The 21,498-nt window shown below is 49.5% G+C and overlaps 5 protein-coding genes across 5 annotated transcripts; all 5 read left to right on the top strand.

Annotated features, from left to right (window-relative positions):
• Positions 1-257: 257 nt before the first annotated feature.
• MFIFM68171_01991 (uncharacterized protein) lies at positions 258-1,526 on the top strand (the record flags this gene model as incomplete). Its single annotated transcript, XM_071057413.1, has 1 exon — positions 258-1,526. The coding sequence occupies one exon, from the start codon at positions 258-260 to the stop codon at positions 1,524-1,526; it is 1,269 nt and encodes a 422-aa protein (XP_070913514.1).
• Positions 1,527-8,437: 6,911 nt separating this feature from the next.
• Positions 8,438-8,644, top strand: MFIFM68171_01990 (uncharacterized protein; the record flags this gene model as incomplete). Its single annotated transcript, XM_071057412.1, has 1 exon — positions 8,438-8,644. The coding sequence occupies one exon, from the start codon at positions 8,438-8,440 to the stop codon at positions 8,642-8,644; it is 207 nt and encodes a 68-aa protein (XP_070913513.1).
• Positions 8,645-8,673: 29 nt separating this feature from the next.
• On the top strand, positions 8,674-9,049 carry MFIFM68171_01989 (uncharacterized protein; the record flags this gene model as incomplete). Its single annotated transcript, XM_071057411.1, has 2 exons — positions 8,674-8,692; positions 8,793-9,049. The coding sequence occupies 2 exons, from the start codon at positions 8,674-8,676 to the stop codon at positions 9,047-9,049; spliced, it is 276 nt and encodes a 91-aa protein (XP_070913512.1).
• Positions 9,050-9,185: 136 nt separating this feature from the next.
• On the top strand, positions 9,186-9,793 carry MFIFM68171_01988 (uncharacterized protein; the record flags this gene model as incomplete). The annotated part of the gene is made up of 3 exons (XM_071057410.1): positions 9,186-9,203; positions 9,282-9,380; positions 9,617-9,793. The coding sequence occupies 3 exons, from the start codon at positions 9,186-9,188 to the stop codon at positions 9,791-9,793; spliced, it is 294 nt and encodes a 97-aa protein (XP_070913511.1).
• Positions 9,794-14,717: 4,924 nt separating this feature from the next.
• On the top strand, positions 14,718-15,622 carry MFIFM68171_01987 (Ribosomal RNA methyltransferase FtsJ domain-containing protein; the record flags this gene model as incomplete). Its single annotated transcript, XM_071057409.1, has 3 exons — positions 14,718-14,882; positions 14,933-15,440; positions 15,585-15,622. The coding sequence occupies 3 exons, from the start codon at positions 14,718-14,720 to the stop codon at positions 15,620-15,622; spliced, it is 711 nt and encodes a 236-aa protein (XP_070913510.1).
• Positions 15,623-21,498: the final 5,876 nt, after the last annotated feature.

Below are 21,498 nucleotides of genomic sequence, written 5' to 3'. Positions count from 1 at the left end.
TGTGATGCACTTCCTCGATAACTATGTCTCCCGCCGAGGAAGATGCCTTGGATCAAAGCGGCGTAGTACTAGGCAGCGACTGACCCGGCTAATCTATTCGCTTGACTCTGCGCCGGATTCCATGCCAGACGTGCCACCGCACTCTCCAACTTTACTCGCCTTTTCACCTTACCCCTGCCGCAATGCCTATCACGACTCGCACCCATCCCATCGAGGGAGAGCCATGGCGCAATGCAACAAGCAATGATGCGGAAGCCATGCTCAGTTCCGCAGCATCCGTCGAAGCCAGGAATTTGAAAAGCTTCATGGATAGCTCCTTCTCCAAATCGACACCCGCGGTAACCCCCTCGACGAACGGCCTCGTCTCCGCTGTCGTCGAGGCTTGGAACAACCACCACCATCTCGTCCTTCGTCCCGACGACATCTGGATTGCCGTCATCTCGCAGCTCGGGTTCTTCGTCAACGCTCACGCCGAGGAGCTACGCTCCTTCTTTGTCGCGCACGGAGGGCAAAGAGAGCTAACCGTCAAGCAGTTCGCGCACCCGGACAATGCCGATTACGGTCGGTTCGCGACCAACATGGCTAACGAGCTCTCCAAGAACGTCAACGATTCGGAGCTTGTCCCCTGGATCATCCCCAACTTCTCCACCACAACCGACACAGACCGCGTCGCCGCCTCCGTGGTTCTCATGGGCGCCATGAAGAAATACTTTAGCTACAACTTCTGCTGCTCGAGTTGCGGCATCCCGTCCGTCACGCTGCTCGGCACCCGCGATGACTGGGCCGAGCTGCAGGCCCGCATCGACAAGATCCCCAATCTCGGGGGCGAGGCGGTCGAATTCCATCGCCTACTGAAGCCTATCGCGCGTCATATGGTACTGTCCTTCGACGAGCCGCAGTCGACTGCCGTGCTCGAGTTCTGGCGCCTCATCGCGTCTTGGGAACCGCCTCGCTACATGTTCAGTGGCCCAGATATCCCTGCGCAGATATCCGGCTGGATCACGACGTTTTGTTTCTGGGATGCCGAGGGTCATCGAAACCAACTTGGCGGGACATACGGCGAACAACTCTCGCGGTATCTCGACGGCGTCGAGTACAAAGGGCTCTCGGACGACAAAAAGGTCGCCGGCTGGGCGGCTGTGCCGGTCAAGGTCACCCATGAGGTCGAAGGGGTGATTGTTGAGGAACGCAAGTGCCGCATGGTTGCTGGCTCGATCGGTATGCGGCCGGGGAAGCACACCGAGATGAGCGTTCGCCTGGATGGGCCAGCACCGGCTCCTGCGGAGCGCGAGACGCCCCCGGATAGCGGCCGACGCCAGGCGGGACGACCACGTGTCTCTCCGGATGCGCAGCCACCAACGAACCCAGATTTTGACACAGTGCAGCCGCATATCGGATGGTGGATTTTTGAGGTGAAGGAGAAGAACGAGAATAAGCGGCTGCAGCCATACAGGGATCTCGGCGTAAAGGACGGAGACCTACCCATGTTTGAGTGGGAGATGGAGGAGGGGCAGTCTGTATACTGATCCATCAACATATTGGCTCATTAGTACTAGGCCATCGAGCTTCCCCTCGAGACGGCCTGTGCACCAATGATTGGAAGACGGACTGTTGATGCAATCTTTGTGGCTTCTCTAACAGTATGAGTAAGAGCTGATGCTTGTCCTCACAAAGTCTCTAACGCCGATAGTCGCAGATAGTTGAATGGTGTCGACCGTCAATATCAACAAGAGAATATCACTGAAGCCCGACTGCGTGAAACACCCACCCAACCCCCAACACCCCTAGGCTCCCCTCGACCGTCTGACCCATCGGTAGCCTAATCTATTGGCGGCACATGAACTTTGAACACAGGTCAACTCTCGCGCGCCAAGCAGATGCCAACACTCAGCTTTATCATCGCCTATAAACTTTGAAATCCGCTAACGGCCGCGCAACTCTCTTGGGTCACACTTCGTGCCGCCGGCTTAGTCACACCCTCTACGATAACAGTAGTAGCAACAGCAGAGGGCTTTGCGGCCCAATGGCGCCGGCCGCCCGAGGTTTTCACCAGTATGCTTCGTCTCAGCGGCGATGCCATCGCATGCGCGCTCGCTCAATCCACTAACCACGGCTTGGCTCCAGTCATAAGCACCCCTTGGCCACAGAATCGCCTGTCATCCTACGTATCCTCCTCCAATAGACCGAGAAGCTCCAACATTTGACCGCCCCCCGGCCCCGAGTACAATATGGATTCGCATAAACGCCGGGAGGCTCCATAAGCACAATTCCTTGTGCCCTATAAAGCCTCAACGGTGGACCTAGGTCCATAACATCATCAAATTACGCAGTCAAGAATCCCCGGCTGAGAGGACGTACAGCGCTATGCCGCTTCCTAGGGGCGGATGAGCCGGGGCTCCATTTGCCTTGAGGAATCAGCCAACAAGCTGTGAGGAAGGGACGATCGCCAGAGAACTAAGCAGATTTGAACGGGAGGAGGAAGCCACGGGGCGCGACAGGAAACAGAACAGAAAAAGGCAAGGCAGGCATATCAGACCCATCATGTATAGTTCTCGAGACTGTTGCCCATTTGTGCCAGCCTCGGATTGAGCTCATCTTCCGAGTATAGAATCATTAGTTCTCTTTATCTTCTGGGTTGTGGCTGGATCCTGCTGGGGTCCCTTTCTTAATTCCGTACATCGAGTTTGGCGGTTCAGGCTACCGTCCCGTGGTAGGACATCCAATTCTATACTAATTGCACACTTATTCCCCAGCTTACTTCGGGTTTCTTCTAGTGTAACGCCCCGCCCGCCCCTTTTCTGGTTAGAAAACATCTATTTGTCCCGATACTGGAGACTTAAGTAGATCATCTTCTGACCTGGGAGGCGGAGCGGTTGAAGGACGGAGCCTTGGACATACCCCGCTGAGTCCTCAAGTAGAACGAAAAGCCCGGGAGCAGAACATCCACGTATGAGAGGATGGCTCTTGGACCAGACGTTCAGTGTACTGAAGTGATGCATGTCCTTCGGAGGATAGTTCTCCACCATTAAAAGCTGTATTGTGGACCAATCCTTCGTGCAGGCGACTGAAACTGCGGATAAGTGTACCCAGATCGTGCAAAGCAGTCGGGAGTGGTGAAGGGTTCCGGCCCCATCATGGAAACGCAATGTAAAACCACTCCTCAAATATTTGACTTGATCGAACACCCCGTAATTTGGCGGTGAATGCACGAAGAGAGCCTTTCAAAATGTCTTTTGCTCCTTTTGCAGGAAATAAGGAAACAGTGAACACGCATGCGAGCCACACCGCTTGATCATTTGATTTGTGCAGCTGACCGCGCTGAGACATGTCGGATGCTCCCCCCTGCTCCTCCTCAAACCTTCCACATCACACCCCAGAGCCGAGCCATAATTCTCTTATTCGAAACCCTAAGTCTAAGAACAAAAATTCCAACAATCTCCATTCGCGTTAGCTTAGCGCTTTGCAGTTCCCATTCCTCTACATTCCCGAAGCACTTGTATTCTGCATACTCAGTTGTTGCGCAGCATGTCGGCAGTGACAAATACTCCTCACAAGCGCAAGCGTTGCCAGGCAATCCGACTATACAAACCCATCTACGCGGTGCCTTTGACCGAATTGTTAGAGGTGAAGTTGCCTCATTCGCCGGAGCAAGGAGCCGTAGCGGCAGGCGGTGGGTGTCCTCTATTCAAGCTTTTCCCGACGATTCCACTCTATCAGACATCTTTGAGGGGGTCATTCAGCCACGCGGCCTTCAACCGTGGTACGGCAAACCAAGGTACCCCTGGTTCCCCGGACGAGTGACTTGATTCCTACTCAAAGGGTTGTAAACCCTCTTGGAAGACCGTATAAGCTCTGCTATGATATTGATCGCTTCATCCGTCTTCGCTGCATGGGGTGGATGAGTAAGCGTATCACGGCTGTGGTAGAAAAAGGTATGGAATTATCGATTATGAAAGATCCCACCGTTGGAATCCCTCGGACGAAAAAGCGGTGTGCGAGGTTCTCGCACACGGGGTGGAGCTAGCAAACCAGAATGCGCCTTTTGGCACGGTACATGCGGGATACTTTGTTATACGCGGTCCCATGAAACGGGCGGAGTTATACTATAATAGGGGGAAACTTCAATTAGACGGCGTGGGTAACCAGAGCCCCGAAGATGAAGCAAGGCCGTCTACTTGGCCACAGCGAGGTTATCTCGACGTCAAAATTCCAGGAGTGGACAAGGCTGGCCATACCGCGTCGCTTCGTGTTTACTCCCTTGCAGTTCGGTATAACTGGAATCGAGTCAAAGCTCTGCTTTGGAAGAGGCCCAGGACTACACAGGCGCGTTCCGGCCTATTGGGCGGTTTTGGTCGCGCCTAGACTCCGGATGCGATTTCGGGAAAGCGATTAAACCGTCATCACTGTTGTGTATCCTACAGTTCCACCCAAATACGGGCTAACAGCCAGGTCGTGAAACCTAACAGCTCGGATAACCCTAATTCGGGCTCGATCATCCCATTCCGCGTGGCGTGAGGGGGAAGTTCGACAGTTGAGGCTTGCTGAGTTGACATCCTGGTGCTAACTGCACATGTGGCTGACCAGATGCCGACAGTGGGAAAATATCTCCATTGCGGTTCCATGATCATCAAATCATCACATCGCCTGACACTTCCGGTCGTGGGAATGGTTGCCAATCTGTGAGAATTTACACTTAATCTGGGCAATATCTCGCCAAACTTTGACTTAGCAACGCAACTTTGAGCCATCCGTTCACTGGAAATCTACGTACAAACTACATTTCCGCCGATGATCCCCACCAATCGATCCCGCTTCGATTCTGGTGATAATCACCGCCGCCAGCCCAATTACCCCGCCATACACAAATACACTGCCGGCGTCAAAGATGCCAGAAGCGATGCAATCTTCTTGGAGAGGAGGTATCTATTCTCTCAACACCTCAAAGTTCTGCGGGAATTTCTGGACGCCAAGAATGCAACGGGGGGCACTTTCAGCTAGTCGACAACTCTTTATCATACCTTGAAGGGTTGCGAACATGAGCTCGCTGAACTGTCACTCTGTTTGGGAAAGTTGAATGGGAAGCATCGCTTGTCAAGGCTATTTCATACCCTTACTTGGCTGCTCAACAGAAACACATGAACACAGTTCTTCGGTATATGCAGACCTTCTACCTCATGATAACTGTCCACACCTTGATGTCAAAGAATTGCAATGAGGTTGTCACTGGGCTCATGGAAAAGCTATCGCACTCTGGTAGATACGCCTAATCACTGCAAGAACATGGCTAATGTTGTTTGCATGGATGAGGAGTAGTCGCGGCGTTCATCATTGGTTGTTGAACTGTTGAGCTCCTTCTCCAAGATTCCAAAACAGGTTAAAGAAACTACCACAACTTCTGTCAAGTCCGGGATGACATGGCTTGCGTCTAACGTCCTATTTACTACATGCTACGTTATAACTGCAGCTTCGGTGCTTCACCGCTACAACTCTCAGCCCATTGCTTATTCTAGTCCTATCTGTACTTCCCAGTTCTCGCGTGACTACCCTATGCTGTATCATTGCTGCATCTTCTATACTCCATTGCTGCGTCCCTTCTTTCATTCTTAGTCCTCATAGATTATACCTTGATATTTACTATAATAGAGAGGGAGGATAGTTTCTTAGTAACGCTAGCACAAACTCTCCTGTAAGATAAGATTTATAAATTAGATAGAGTGGGGGTACAGGTTGTATAATGGCTTGTGTATATAATCCTGGCTCTATGCCCCGCCATGGTCATTGCCTTGACCTAAGCCAGAGCTCCCTTCTCCACAGGAATTGATCATTACCTTCAGGCTATGATAAGGTAACGACCTTCACACGGCAAGTCCCTTATGTTTACAGACACTGATCCTTAAGCTTAGCATTCTCCCATGCATGCAGTCTCACACGAGATCCTTAAGTATCCACCAGATATTATGACACCATCCTAGGTCATTCGACTAGTCATCCAAAACTCCATTGGGGTCTCCCGTTACAATTAGAACCGTGTTAACAGTAGATTTTTCCTCGTCACCCTGCCTAACCCACTGGCTGTAGGCCCTTGAGATTAGAGGGACCTACAGCCACCTCCCTCGACTGGCGCAGGAAACTCTGGTATAACCTATTACAGGCTTCCTGAACTTGCGAGCCCCGAGGCCGCTTTGGAGCTTGGAGCCTCTGGTCCTTGTCAGCTTGTAGGGTTGGGGTCGGTGGTCGGGTTTCGAAGTCTGCAAGCCGCTTGTTGAGTTATAGGTCTAGGAGTGTAATCCAAGTCAAGTTTTCCGTCTCAATGTTCCTGATCGGGATGTCTTTATAGGCTTCAGCTGCTATACTTTCTTGTATATTGGTCCGGGGCAAAAGGAGGTAGTTAGTGGGGTGTGGTTTTGGGTGTAAGTGTATAGACTGTCCCAAAAGTGGGATGTCCTATAAGTGGGTACGTCAACTTAGTTCGCAGCTGGCTGGGGCGAAGGGGAGGTTTTATTTCTCATAATAATGCTATACTACCTAGTGATAATTCAACCATTGCGACATGCAGCTTCTATGTCAGATGACTTGGTAAAGAGTGACAATACAGCTATACGGAACAGCTAAACTCTGTACCTATCCATTTCCTGTGTACGGTTTGAAAAGTTTGCCACCAATACTCTTATTTATAGCTCCTCCAAGCGCAGTCTTTTGTATAGCTTAACAGCCAAAGGTATAAATCTCTGAATGAAAATGTTCCCGGTTTAGCGGGACCCAAACCCACCCCCCCCCCCCCCCCCCCCCCCCCCCCCAAAAAAAAAAAATAATAATTCACTATTTCGAGGCCGTGACCGTGACTGTGACCGGCGGTGCCGTTACAAAGCTGGTTATCCGTACAACCCTAGCTAGGCTATGTGCTTGTTTGCAATACTCCTCGGCAATTCCCCTGACGTCGCAGCTATAATAACAGCTCCCGAGCGCGATATCGATGATGAAGGCGGGTAGATACCACAGTCGCTTGGACCCAGGGCTCTATGCCTTTATCTCCCGTGACGTAGCTATATAGCTTCAAAGACGAGATCGACGCGACGATGCGGGTGCCGGCGACAATGAATATTATATACGGATTAGTCGAAAAGTGCGGCAAGAAATATAAGCGGAAGATGGCGTTGAGCACTAGTGTGTGGAGGAGGCAATATGACAGTAGCAAACGGCGCTCGACGGGGGTGCAACTGCCGGTTGTATCATTATCTGCTTTGATATCGTATCCAATTTTTCGTCGCTCATTTTTGCCGTCTGTCTGAGTGAGATGATGTTGGGACTTTAGCTGAAAGATGGATGAGGATGAAGGCTGAGGTCAAGGGAGGGGTAGCTAGATGGCTCACAACCTGGGAGGCCATATTGCAAACCATTTCGCGGGTTGAATTTGACAATGGGTTTGCGGTGTCGACTGCCGGCTAACAACCCCGCAGACACTGCCGGTTATCCGGCTTTGGAGAACCAACAGACAGAAAACACAACAGCCAAGACCTGTTGGCCCGTTTACAGTACCGGGAGATGCCGCGAGAGCAGCGTTGACAGTTGGATATTGATTGCCCCAAAACGGGTGCGTCCGTGCCCGCCTGCGTCTCCTACAGTATCAGTATCCGTGAGCAAGGCTGACGCACTCCACTAGGTACCTTCTATTCCGCTATAACCAACCTGTGCCTACCTCTCATCGCTTTACTGTTCTTGCTGCTGTTCCGTATCAATGTACTATGCCATAGATCAACGAACCTCTTCAATGCCACTGGTGCTAAATGCGTTGGTACCTATATGCATCTCCTTAGGTACCTTACCTCCGTGCCAGCTTCGGTGATAGATTTTTGAGCCAGCCTTTCCAAACTTTGGTTCGCAGGGTCGCTGTCGGCTTTGCAATGATTACACGAGAATTGACTCTACTAGTAATAAAACGGATGAGCTGGTCCGAGTAAGAGCAGCCAATATCTCGGAGCTCCTACGCGCCTGGATGCGCAGATGCGTTTCCATTACCGGGCCTATATGCTGTTTGCTTCTTCTGAGCACTGGATTTGGAAGGCGATAACCATTGTTCTTCGAGGCTGTGGCGAATCCCTGCATGGGAATGATAAAAAAATAGAGCGACAAACCCTGTGACACTGCCAGAGTGTGGTGTAAGTGGTTGGATTTGAACTTCAGCAGGAACTAACGCTCCAAAAGCCATGTCATGCAACCCACACCGTTAGTCATGGGAAGGCTCAAGAGGACCAACGGTCTGGAACGAGAGTGGAGGGTCGGTAAGACCGAGAGAAGGTGACGGTGATATCAGGCGGGTATAAGAGAGGTGAATCGCCCCGGCATTCCGTCGATATCGTATCACGGGCATGGCACAGAGCATCATATCATCTGAGCATACTCCACACAATTCTGCTTTGGTTCAGCATCATCGTCCACCATGCATTTCAAATCCTCCTCCCTCATCGTCTCTCTTTTACTAGCTACACAAGTCAGAGCTTTCAGGGTCACCTTCTACTTAGGATCCCAGTGCCGCGGCGCCCGCTGGGGCACGGGAAACTATGGTTACCCTGGATACCCGCTCTGCCACAACGTCCCCATCAATGCCGTCTCAGCAACGATTGAGAAGGAGCCAAATGATAATTAAGATTACAGTGAGTTTGATCGTTCACATCAATGTTCTCTGCTACTTCGTGTTGGCCCCGTTCTTCCGTCTTGCCATACACTACCCGTTCCATGAACGTAACTCCTGAGCAAAAGCCTGGATATCATTATTCATTTTCGAACCACAATAGACGTTGCCTTCTGGAGAGAGTGCGGCAAGGACCTTCTAGCCAGCGGTGACGACAACTGTGTCAACTTTCTCAGAGCGACCAAATTTTCCGTCCGTGACGACTACACCGTCCCTGGCAAGCGTCACCTCACTTCATCTGAAGCCTCTGAGGCAGTCAAGAGCCGTGTTGAGGCCAGAGCCGACTCTGTGATCGATTCCAGAGCTGGACGCACCGTAAACACTCGCTCACAGGCCAAGAAAACTCGGGCTGTGGGCTGATGCTCCCTGGGCTGTCGAGCAGGCGCTGCACCGACAGCGTCTTAATGTATCAGAAGCCACAACCCTTGGTTCGCTGTCGCCATATTTCGATCCGGATCTTATGGCCCAGAATGGGTTCGGTCACGGAAACGTGTCCATGATGGATGGCCAAAAGGTGCGTTGGCAGCAAGTCGCACTCGGTATTTCGGTAGATATACCAATCGACGAATGGGACGATGCTATTCACGTCAAGAGCGACATGTTTGTGCCTTACGGCGACCTTCAGCCGCGCGAGAGAGGCAGCCATGAGAAAAGATGGGACTATTCGCGCTGCCGTTCCCTCCTGACGTGTGTGAGAGACGTAGCCGGCGGGGCCTCCATTAAGATCAGGCAGGGGTGGGAGCAAACGGTTCAATGCGCCGACCGGATGAAGTCATTTGGAACCACGCTACATGACTTCTGCCATCGACACACTGTGACTTGCCTAGTTGGCAACTGGGTCGGAGGTGCTGTGATTGGATTCGGGCTTGTTCAGATTAAAACGGGAGGAGACGTCGCTACTGCGCGAGACAACGACGAGCTCGCCAGGTGCTCGGGCAATTCCAGGCCGATGCCTTCATTGAGGCCTTAGTCGAGGCGGGCAATGCTGGCGACGAGAACGTGGCCAAGATCACGATCACCTTGGGTACCGGCAACAAGCTCGTCCTGTCCGGCCGCGTGTTCCCAACCGGTGTCAGCGTGCCGGATGAGATGTGTCCCGCTTAAGTCGGCGATGCATTAGGGGAAATCGAAGAGTTGTTCGGGGTGCTGGATGTTTGGAAATAGTGTACTTATGCTAGCATGGATATCTACGTCCCTGAAGCTGGGGGTAAGTCTCACGTTGATATGCTGTTCTTAACAATGGCTAGCTGCTCTGCGAGGAGAACTTGCTCTTGGGCGCTATTTTCCCCTCAGGTGTTTGCGAGAGAATCGATAGGTAGTGGTATAGATGCGGTCCTTATCAAACCGAAAGCCCCATCACCGGGTTAGTATCGGTTGATCTCCCAACAGAGTCCCAACTGGTAGGAGAGTCGGCAGCGGCAGCTGCATTTTCCTGCGCTCGGAGATTATGAAGCTGAATCGTTTATTACCGCGCCAGATTCCTCTCAGCAGGGCAACAGTCTGTCTGACTGTCGCGAGCGTTTGGGAGAAAGGGGGGGGAGGGGGGGGGGGGGGGCAGGGGTGAGTCCCGTGAGTTTGTAACGGGCGGCAGGGGAGGTGGAAATGACGTTAAGCGAGGAGAGTGGAACTTTAGGAACGGTCTAAGAGATAGGGACGGGGTTACTCTCATCGGGAGAATAGAAGACCGAGCAAGTGACGAACGGAATAAGATTAGCGGCTTAAATGTTCGAGGCAATATCATAACATGGACGCAAAGACAACTAGACAGGCTAAACATTGATGGACACCTTTGCTCTATGGCTGCCCTTGGAACATGTAGTCGCAGCTCATAATTAAACCCGCAAGGTATAATCTCATTATGCCCGCTAAGCTCTGTGCGGTCTCCTGCTAACTTTTACCGTTTAACAGTCTTTAAACAAACGGGTTAACATTGGATCAACGTTATGACATAGGCGACTGCACTACGTCAATGCCGGCGGCGAGGAGTCCCAGTTCCGTCCAATACCTTTCACCACATGAACAGAGTAACGGCAGACCCCCGACGTTGAATATGAATTAGCGGTCATTGCAAACAAATTATTCTGCCTCAGTGTAAGGTCCTTGGGATCATACTACGGTGAGCTTAAGTTCTACCCATCAGCCACATGTAAATTTAATAATAGCGCTCTATAAGAGGCGTCAAGGACAATGAATATGTCTTGATGTAGTAAACAAGTAATACATACAATAAATGCCGCTTAGCTTACATCTTGTGCAACCGCTAAAATTGGCACATATGCCTGTCTTCAGGTTGAACCAATCATGGAAGCAGAATCATGGCTGAATTAGAGAATGCTCGGACAGAGCAGGCAACTGGGTCACCTCGATGTATTCTCCGTATCCCAGATTCTAGTCCAGATTCTGGTCCAGGATACCGTTTTCAGCTAGCTGGTTGCCATTTCTCTGTGCCTTGCTTCTGGTTTCAGGTAGCATGTGGCACAGCTGCGGGTGATTACGGATTTACCAAAGGTGTGGAAGCAGGGCTTTCTGGCTGACCAGAGGTGTAGGAGTAGGGTCCCTGGTTGACGAGGGATGAGGTTAAGATAATGCGCTTAACAAACCGACGAGAATGGTCAGAGGATGATGTGCTTCGTGGCAGAATCCTCTACGCATCTTTAGCGGGACTTTTTAACTTCGGCTGTATATACACTAGAGAAAATAAAATAAAGATGCCCTAGTAGCTGCCTATTAGGGATCCAAGGGGATGTTGAGAATCTCTACAAGCTCGTGGGAGATGCTCATGCTGCTGGTTAGAATGTTGTAAAGCCCTAATTCTTCACTGTGCAAATCTAGCTACATCTAACTCTAGCTATCTTAGTAACTAGTGTCTATTCCAAATGTGTCACGCTGCAGGGAGCAAAAGGAAGCTCAGAATAGATCGTAGGTAGGGAGAAAGGAAAGAAAAGTGTGCCTTGTTTTGATCCCAGTAAGTAGGAGACTTTGATCGGTATATATACAAAAGAGATCCCTTGCGGCTAACTGCGCTCTAACTCTTAGCACCGTTAAGCCCTTTCTGATCGCAATAAAATGAGCTATACTTTTTTTTCGCAAAGTGGGCTAAGATTGTATTAAACTTAGTAACGGAATATCCCGTTAGAAGCTAGTAACCTCTTACACGCTTGTGATATTGGTCAGCGGTGCTACCTTCAAGGAGATATTCCTGAGGCAAGGATTGTGTAATTTCCCATTAGAAAATCGGCCTAGACGCGAAGGTTGTCCTCGGGAGGGGACTCACCGCTGGTGGCAGGGGGCGTGAGGGTCCTATCCTAGATAAGGCACTCTTGAACCGACGCGGATAGGTCTCGCAGGAGCGGGAGCTCTCGCCGTATACCCTTCCCTTTTGTCGCTAACAGATTTACTGGAGATGCGGCGGGGTTCTCGCTTGTGAAAGTTTTCCGAATGGCATACCTGGCATGGGGACTTCATCACATGCAATACGCGACCCGTAGTTCCAAAGATTTGGTCTGTTGGCGTGCATCAACTACCGCCACTAAACCTCTGGAGAAAGTCATTTATTTTCGGCACCGACAGGGGTGCAGTCCTGTAAGCCCAGGGAATAAACGTACTTCATAGCCCGGTTGATAGAAGCCCGCGTATCGACTCTGAGTTTATCAAAGCGGCAATAGCCGCAGCAGCGTGGAGATATATAATCCATACCTCGAATGCCCTCGATAGCAGCCTTGATGCTGATACCATCCAACGGCAGCGTGGTTACATCCAGCAACTTTTGCTTGTCCATGCAAGTGACCAGTGCCCCGAGAAACATCGACCGACATTCGAAGCGGCATCCTTTGGTACCATCGATCAATTCACGCTTGATAGAGTGTAACGAATCACTGAGAGCAGTGACCGCCCCCTTTCTCTGTGCGTTTATTCGGCCTGTTGGGTTGGCTAATGGGTACAATGATAGATCATTCGATCGGAACGTACCGGTTACCTGTTCAGGAATAGGGAGCTGTAGCGTCCGGATTTCTTCATAACTCTTCTCAATTGCAGTCTTCGTTGCAGCTTTGAAGATGTCATGAATTCGAAAAACCCAGGAGACGCATAGCCAAAGAATGAGAGCTCTGTCATATGTCTCTGAGAAGGAGTCCCGAATATGATCAACCCAGACTAAGCTGCAAAAACTGAAGGCCTCGTAGCACTGGTAATAGTCGACTATCACAGCGAGTTTGCAAAGGATCTCGAGCGTAATGGTGCGTGGGACGTGGCGATTGCAGCCGTGGATGACGTTGAGGGCGATTCGGAACGCCTCGACATCCCAATTGCTGGTGTCGATTTGGCGATAACCATTTTTTGTTACGACTCCTTCGAGCCAAACTCCTGTAAAAGCAGCCTTGAACACGGGCGAAGCTAGCTTTAGGTGGCGGGACGAGACGCGGAATGTAGCCGGTTTCGACGCTGGAGAGTCCAGGCTTTGTACGGATGTAGACGCCTGGTCCCAATTTGCAAATTCTGTAATCGGGTTGTTCAGGGTGATGACAACATCGCCTTCGGGGTCTACCGTGTAGTCGCACGGCTCCGTAGGCGGACATGTAAACGAGGACGTGGTTATAGGGAGAGAGACCGAGCCGGACATCTTTGGACAACGGAAGGGAGTTAATATCTAGTGCATTCCGAGGTAAGCTAACTTGATAAATGAATTAGGGATCTCTACAGTGTCCGCCGATCGCCCGAAGTTGGGTGTCCGGTAGATGCTCAGAAGTGCGGTTGCCCAACTTTCACTTTTTTAAACAAGTCAAGTCCACCAACACCCATGTGGCTGCGGGCCTCAGTGCAGCAGTTGTCCAGTAAATGCGTGCCATGGTCGCCTAACCCTGTGTTGCAAGCCCTCTTCAAAACGGGCTTGAACTAGTCCACATTGGGGGTGTTTGCATGCGGATTATGACCGATTGGTCTGTTTACGAGCATATTCTTCTCCTACTTCATCGGGGACAAACGGCTCACCAGAGGAGGGGGTCAAGTTCTCCATCCACTAGCATGCACACCATTGCGCAGACCCAGAAAAACAGAGTGTTCAACACAATATAGGTGACCAAATCAAGAAAGAAGATCTGTTAAGGGTTTCAACTTTGTAATAGGACAAATAAAATAGTAAGTAAAAACGCCTACCTTTACGGCCTTGCCGTGAACTTTGCTGTCGACTTGTCTTGGGTAGGTATGCGGAATGGACCGGTGATCCCGGTAATTGCCGCTGGATGTACCTTTGAAACAGCTGCAGACAAGCCCCGCTGACGTCGGCGGTTCTGCGTCTTGACCTCGAATCTCAGCGGGCGAGGTACCACGTCGACAACATCCTCAACTCCATCGGAATCACCGCGGAGCTTCCCAAGCTTATCCTGAAACTTCAGGACTCCACCCCCACGATCACTGAGTTTGTCACCAAGTTCAGCCTCGCGGCAAGAACGCAGTGGCACCACTGGAATATATTCTCTCCCTTTATAGGAGGGTTATCCACTAGAGTTCATCATCGATCCCTCAGACGACGTACGCGCCAGGCTGGTCCGGATCCAAGCCGTGATCAAGACTGAGGTACCTTGCTGTTCTGTAACGTGACTAGCGCGAGTGAGGATCTGCACAGAAAGTTGCCTTTGACATTACCCCTCTCTGGGTCGGGGCTAGTGTTTGAGTAGCATTGCCGGAGCGATCAGTTTTGATTCGCTGGCGCTGTCGATGTCTCTGAGGCCTACACGGGCAGCGCTGGTGCTGAGTGGACGCCAGCCTAGGATGGTTGCAACGGCGCCTCTTGTTGGGCCGGCTCAGAGCCCTCGTGGCACACACAACAGAAAATGATGGATAATGATCTTTAACAAAAAAAGGCTTACGTAATTCGACTGACTTCTTCCAATTTGTTCTGCTTGGAAAAGTCCATCGCAGCTGTCAGATCTTGTTCCTTGTCCTCGACCTTATCGTCACATTCGGTATCGGTGCGAAACATAACAGTTGTGCTCCGGGCAGATACCACATGTTTTAGTTGACAGTCGACAGCATGATGAGCATCTCGGGATCCAAGATCTCTGTCCAGCCCAGGGTTATTAATGTCGAAACCACGCCAGCGGTGCAGCCAAACACCCTCGTCAAGGAGTACCTCCTGGAGCACCTTCAAGTCTACCGCGAACTCTGCGATATCAAGAAAGAGGCGAGTACTGAACCAGTTTTCATTGTATTCCTCCCAACAGACAGGCATCTGACGATAAGCATCAGGTCTCGACCACCGAAGAAGGCAACATCTACTTCCAAAAACAAAGTGAACGCGCCGACAATGCCAAAGCCAAAACAAAGAAGGCATTCGTCGTTCTGATGCGCACCATTGGCCTAGAGCTCGACACCGCCACATCAGGCCTTACCATCTGCCGCGGTTATAAGCCCCGTCATGCCATTCTTGATCTCTGCATGGCCCCCGGTGGGTTCTCCATGGCCGCCCTGCACCGAAACCCGTCCGCCATCCTCCGTGGTATTAGCCTGCCTCCCACGCAGGGCGGCCACGAGATGATCCTCCGCAAGTGGTCTGACACCGATTCGAACGCCCGGATATTCGTGGACTTCCGCGATATCACGCTGCTTGCCGACGAGATGGGCGTCCCTAGGTCGGGCATTCCTTCAGAGCATCCGGACGCGGCGTTGTTCTCGTCCGACAGGCCGTTCGCAGAGAGAAAGTTCGATCTTGTCTTTTGCGATGGCCAGGTCCTACGTACACACGAGAGGGGGGAGCGTACGTCTCAGGCTCCCCTCCCCTTGTTTATCTCCTCGGAGAGCCCAAGACTGTTCCTTTCTCTCCCTTCCTCTACCCCGTTTGAACCTCATAGATGAGGTGCCCCCCTTTATCCCAAATGAGAATCACCTAGCAACCCCTTAGACCGCGAAAAACTCGAGAGCACACGCCTCCTCACGTAGCAACTTGTCCTCGCACTCCAGCGCATACGCTCGGGCGGAGCGATGATCGTCCTTCTCCACAGAGCCGATACCTGGCCGTCCGTGAAGTTAATTCACATGTTCAGTCGCTTCGCGGATTGCGTAGAGCTGTTCAAGCCGCTGAGTGGACACAAATTGCGATCCTCGTTTACATGGTTGCAAAAGGTGTGAGGCCGGGACGTGAGGCTGCGGTGCAGGCGGTGGAGGGATGGAAGGCACAGTGGAAAGAGGCTACCTTTGGGATGGGTGAGGTTGGGAAGGGGGAGGGAGAGTTGTTTGGCTGTGGGGAAGAGGAGAAGGCCAAGGCTGTGTTGGAGGAGTTTGGGAATGCACTAGTGAGGATGACGGGACCGATCTTCGCAACGCAGGCAGCGGCGTTGAGGAATGCGCCTTGGGTGAAAAAGTCTGGGAGAGCATTGACGCTGACGAGTGAGGTACAGGGAGGTGACTAAGTAAGCGTAGCACTCTGATAACATATGGGGGGTATGCTAACTTATGGGACTCGTCTCATTTCAACAAGCTTCACGCGGCCCAGAACCGTTTCCACTCGAACCAGTGTTCTACGCAAACCACGTCCTTTCAACTACAACTCCACCGCAATGTCATCAATCGAGTTTGCGTCACTGATTTAATCTCCAATCAGTTCACATCAGGCGAACCCTGATATAACTCCTCGGCAACAACAACAACAGACGTGGGCACCCCCGGGTTTTTGAAAGACTTCCAGTCGCGCCCCTCTTTCCCTCCTAGGACTCGTAGCTTCTATAGCAGCGGCGAGGGTTATGATTAAGATTTCTGGCGGAGATCTTGTATCCTTCTGGCCACTCTCTCCCACTGTTCTGCTCACAGTCATTTCAGCTACGGAGGCACTCTTCTCAGCTTTACTCAGGTGAAAGGGGGGTTGGCACCATGGTAGACTACCGTTCTCCCAGCTACAACCATAATTAGGCTTCATCGGCGCTAGCAGCAAGGGACTAGCTCGTATCTGCGATTCTTAGGCTTACTCATGTCAACCGACTTTCCTTACCAAAGTTATTCACTGTTATATACCTCGCAGTCAGCCTCTTACTTCAGAGCTCTACATTCACAGTGACAATACCCAAAAGTGGACTAGGTCATTCTCTCAGTTCACGCCGGACAACTGCACAGCACCTTCAACATCTCAGACGGCGACCCCGTCTCTGGAGCTCACTGAGTTCGCGGTAGATCTGGAGGCGTTCTAGGAGGTATTCTCGGACCAGAGCTTTGGACCGCACTCTTGGTGTTGCATCGACATCAACAGGCTCGACAGTGATTGTTCACTTCGAGGTTGTCTGCCATGCCGTTGACTATTGAGCAGATGGCTAGAAGAAGGTGGGTGTCTGTTAACAGATGGAATGCGTGGTATTTGTCCGCAGAGATTTACCACCACCACTGAATGCGATGAGAGTGTTCAGGATTGATGGAATGGCGTATGGGCAGCTGCGATGGATGTAAGGCAATCAATGACGATGCATGTATCTGTTTCCTTTTACCCATGTAGCTGCGTAGGTCTGGGAAGTCGAGAATGTCCCAATCAGATAATGGCTCATTCGTCGTTCATCCGAAGACTACTACATTGCTGCCCATGGCACTGTACAGTTGCTGGCCGGTATTCGGGTGAAAGAGGTGTTTCCCCGAGCGGACTTTTTCCCGCTCCTGATGGAAAGGACGCAGTGCCCTTTGTCGTGTTAGATTATGACAGACAATCCTATCCGGAAAGTGCATTTAGGTGTTGCCGGCCGACCGTGATGTACGACCACTTTGATAGCGAGGACGGGAAGGAACTGCGGAGTGGCAAGACGGATATCTTGCAAGCATCCCAAGTGCAGTAACGAAGCACTGAAGTTTAAAGCCTTTGGACCATTTCAAAAACCATGTAGAGAGCGAACTGAGGGCATGTTAGAGTTTCCTGGCCTTACTCGTCCACTGATTTACTCTCTTTTGCCCTCCCCTCAATCAGACGGATATAAGGATCATGGATATGTTCCCCTGTGTCATTTCATAATACAGTAGTCATTTCATGATATAGTAGTATCTAAGCTAAGGTCTTCTAACCCTAGTGAGTATTAATACTATTATTATTGCTATATTTACTCCCATCTTTACCATAACAATTTTGATCACTTAATACTAAGCAATTGCACACTCTCTTCCGATATAAATTTCTAATTGCCGCACCTTGGCCCTCGGGAGGAAGCTTAGTTCTCTCTATTCTATTTTAAATATTCCGCTGGGAATAGATATTCCCATTAGACTTTTTAACTTATCCTTCTATAACTTCCTAGTTGATCTAAATAAATATATTACCGAGTTATATATCGATAAGATAAAATATTATAAGAAGCTTATAGATAAATGTATTCAACTTATAAACTAATACCTTAAAAGAGGTATTTATAGTTTATAAGTACTAAGAAAACTGCAGTTAGAAGTTAACTAGCAAATTATCAATACTACTCTACTACCCAAGGTTCAGTATATATATTAGTACTAGGTCTACTATCTAAAGAAGAGTAAAGGTATTATATAGGATAGCTACTCTATCTATAGCTTACTAAAGAGCTATCTCTTTTACTAGCTTAAAATACTCAACCTTTTAGGCTGTATCTAAGAGAGTATTAGTATAGTAGATGACTTATTAATTCTCTTTAATATATAATAACGTATTTTATAAGCGAGTGGCCCATATAAGCGAATGGCCCACGCTCCACACAAAACAATACCTCTACACATAATACTAGTTTTTTCCACCATTCAGTATACCGTCGCCATCAAAAGAAGGTAGGCTAATCTTAGTTCTCCAAGCTCTCCAAAAGGATATAAATCTATCTATCCGAGCCGCTACCTCTATCTACAACGTCAGTCGTAAGACCCTTGAACGCCGACGTGCCAGCCGGCCTTCACGACGCGATACACCAGCCAATTTACTGAAACTTACGAATCTAGAGGAGTATACGATTGTTCAGTATATTACTGAGTTATGTGCACGCGCATTTCCTCCTCAGCTTCGTTTTGTAGAAGATATGGCTAACCGATTGTTATACGAATGCGATATGCCCTCTGTCGGTAAACTCTGGGCTTATAACTTCGTTAAACGCCAACTAGAACTCCGGACGCGTTTTATACGTAGATACGACTACTAGAGAGCTAAGTGCGAAGATCCAAAGCTTATTTACGAGTGGTTTGCCCTTGTATATAATACCAAAGCCAAATACGGTATCCTTAACGAAGATATGTACAACTTTAACGAGACCGGGTTTATGATAGGTATGATTACCACTGGGATAGTTGTTACTACCTCTGATAGCTATGGAAAAGTCAAAAAAGTCTAACCTGGTAATCGTGAGTGGGTTACGGTTATCCAAGGAGTAAATGCTTAAGGCTGGACGATTCTACCATTCATCCTTTTAAAAGGAAATATTAGTAGGAGAGCTGGTATCAAGAATGCAGTCTTCCGGCTACCTGGTATATCAGTATAACCGATAACAGCTGGACTACCAATGAGAAAGGTCTAGATTGGATCCGGCATTTCGATCTTTATATGGCATCTCGTACAAAAGGAAAATACTGGCTCTTAATCCTCGATGGCCACGAGAGCTACCACTCCAACTAGTTCGAGGTCTACTGCTAAGAGCACAATATTATTACACTCTGTATACCTCCGCATTCCTCGCATCTAGTCCAGCCACTAGATGTTAGTTGTTTTGGGCTGTTGAAGAAAGCTTACGGCTATCAAATCGAGGAACTTATGCGTATACATATCATATATATCACTAAGTTAGAATTCCTTTGTACATTCAGAGAGGCATTTTTTGCCTCTTTTACCGACAAGAATATATAAGGAGCCTTTGCCGGAGCTGGCCTTGTGCCGTACAATCTAGAAAGAGTGATTTCAAAGATGGATATACGGCTCCAAACTCCAACTCTATTAATCTCAAGCCCAGGTACAACACTACCTTGGCTATCTCAGACACTATAAAACCCCTGAGAGGCCACCTCGTAGAAGGACTTTATTAAAGGCCGGATATCCAACTACTAAGGTAGTTCCCTAACACCTATACTGGCTGCTGTAGACCAGTTGGCCAAAGGTACGTGGCTATAATGCACGAGGTAGCCCTTCTTCGTACAGAAGTCTCGGCACTTCGAAAGGCCAATGAGGGGCTCAGTAAGCGACGGAGGGCCAAAAAAATTCGTATACAGCTTGAAAGATCTCTTACTATATAAGAGGTACAGGATTTACTAGCTCAGAAAGCCGTAGATGAGCTAGAAAGCCAAGAAATACAGCTTAATGGTAGTAGTGAGAGGGGATCTCGTACGAAGATTCGGTGCTGTGGCTTGTGCGGCAAGCCTGGCCATAAAGCACGTACCTGTCAAGAGGTTGTAGAATTGTCTGATTCATCTATTTCTGGTTCGGTTATTGTTATTTCCTAGTGTTATGGTGGTATAATTATAGATAGTTGTTGTAAGTGGTAGGGCGTAGGCCATTCGCTTATATGGGCCACTCGCTTATAAAATATGTTATACCTTTAGTCCTTATCTCTAACATATACTAACATCACCTTTAGCCTAGAGATATTGTTAATATATAAGCTTAGAAAATATAAAAAGAGCTATATATAACTGTTACGTGGTGGGAGCCTAGATGGGCCAGACGGCCAGGATCCTAGGGGTCATGTGATCCTAGGATTCTGGAACCTTCCCTGGGCACTGACCCATTTCTATCATATATTTCGGTGCTCCCGTACGCTTTGCCCAGAGCTTTCTTAGACAGCGCAAAATTTTATCTTATTTTTTACCACGTAACAATAACTCTAAGCTATAACCCTAACCCTAAGCTAATATCCTCTTGGCAATATAAGTGAGTCTATATATATTACAATTGATTTAATTAACTTTGAAACAGGATTAAGAAATTGAAATCTGGGTCTACAGAACCAAACTATATAAAACTCGGCTCTATAGAACCGGATCTAAGGCACCTATACCATACTGGGTCAGACACTGATCCGGATCGCTGTAATCCGTTACGGATCACAGTGATCAGTATCTGTGCCCATACAACAGTTCCGTATCTCTGCACCTGGAACCTAAGCCTGAAACTATAGATCCGGATCACTGTGATCCGATGCGATCAAACGTGGTCCATGTCAAAAGGATCATGTGCCAAAGGATCAGGATCACAGGATCTAGTGCAGGAGCCAAACCCATATACTCTATTGAGCTAAGGAAGACTGGCAGCTAACTGCGCCACTGTACGGACGTCATCCTGTACGTATATCTCGTCTATAAAGGAGTAAACTCTCCAGCAAAGATAGACGGGAGCCGGATAACAGGACAATAAACAAAAAATGAAAACAAGACATATAAAACCCTAAACTGTCATTTCCCAAGATTCAGAGGTCCCGTGTTTCCGACAATTAAGAGTCTTATTCGCTCAACCTCCGATTAGCAAGCCAATAAAGGAAGCATAATCAAAAGCATCCCTGAATCCGATTCAAGATGACAGCCGTCAACAACGACAAGATCGTTTTCCTAACCAGCTCTGATGACTGGGAATCCTGGAACTTACAGTTCCAAGCCCAGGCCGTTACCGGGAATATGTGGGCCCAGATTCAAGGCCTGACCCCATTTCTCAACGAGCCTACGGCTCCGGACCTAGCACGTCACAAGCACAAGAACCCTACCCAGTCAACTATTACAGCTAGAGGCCATACCGAATCTGTGGTTGAGGACAACCAGACGGCAACCCCGGCTACAGGTTCAACTACGTCAGCAATTGCAACCACGTCAGCAATTGGAATCGGCGATCTCACAGCAAACGGCTTTCGTACCTTCCA

The sequence above is a fragment of the Madurella fahalii genome (genome assembly GCF_045866475.1).
Source record: "Madurella fahalii IFM 68171 DNA, scaffold_1, whole genome shotgun sequence".
Taxonomy (NCBI): Eukaryota; Fungi; Ascomycota; class Sordariomycetes; order Sordariales; genus Madurella; species Madurella fahalii.
This window is presented reverse-complemented; position numbering and strand designations above follow the sequence as displayed.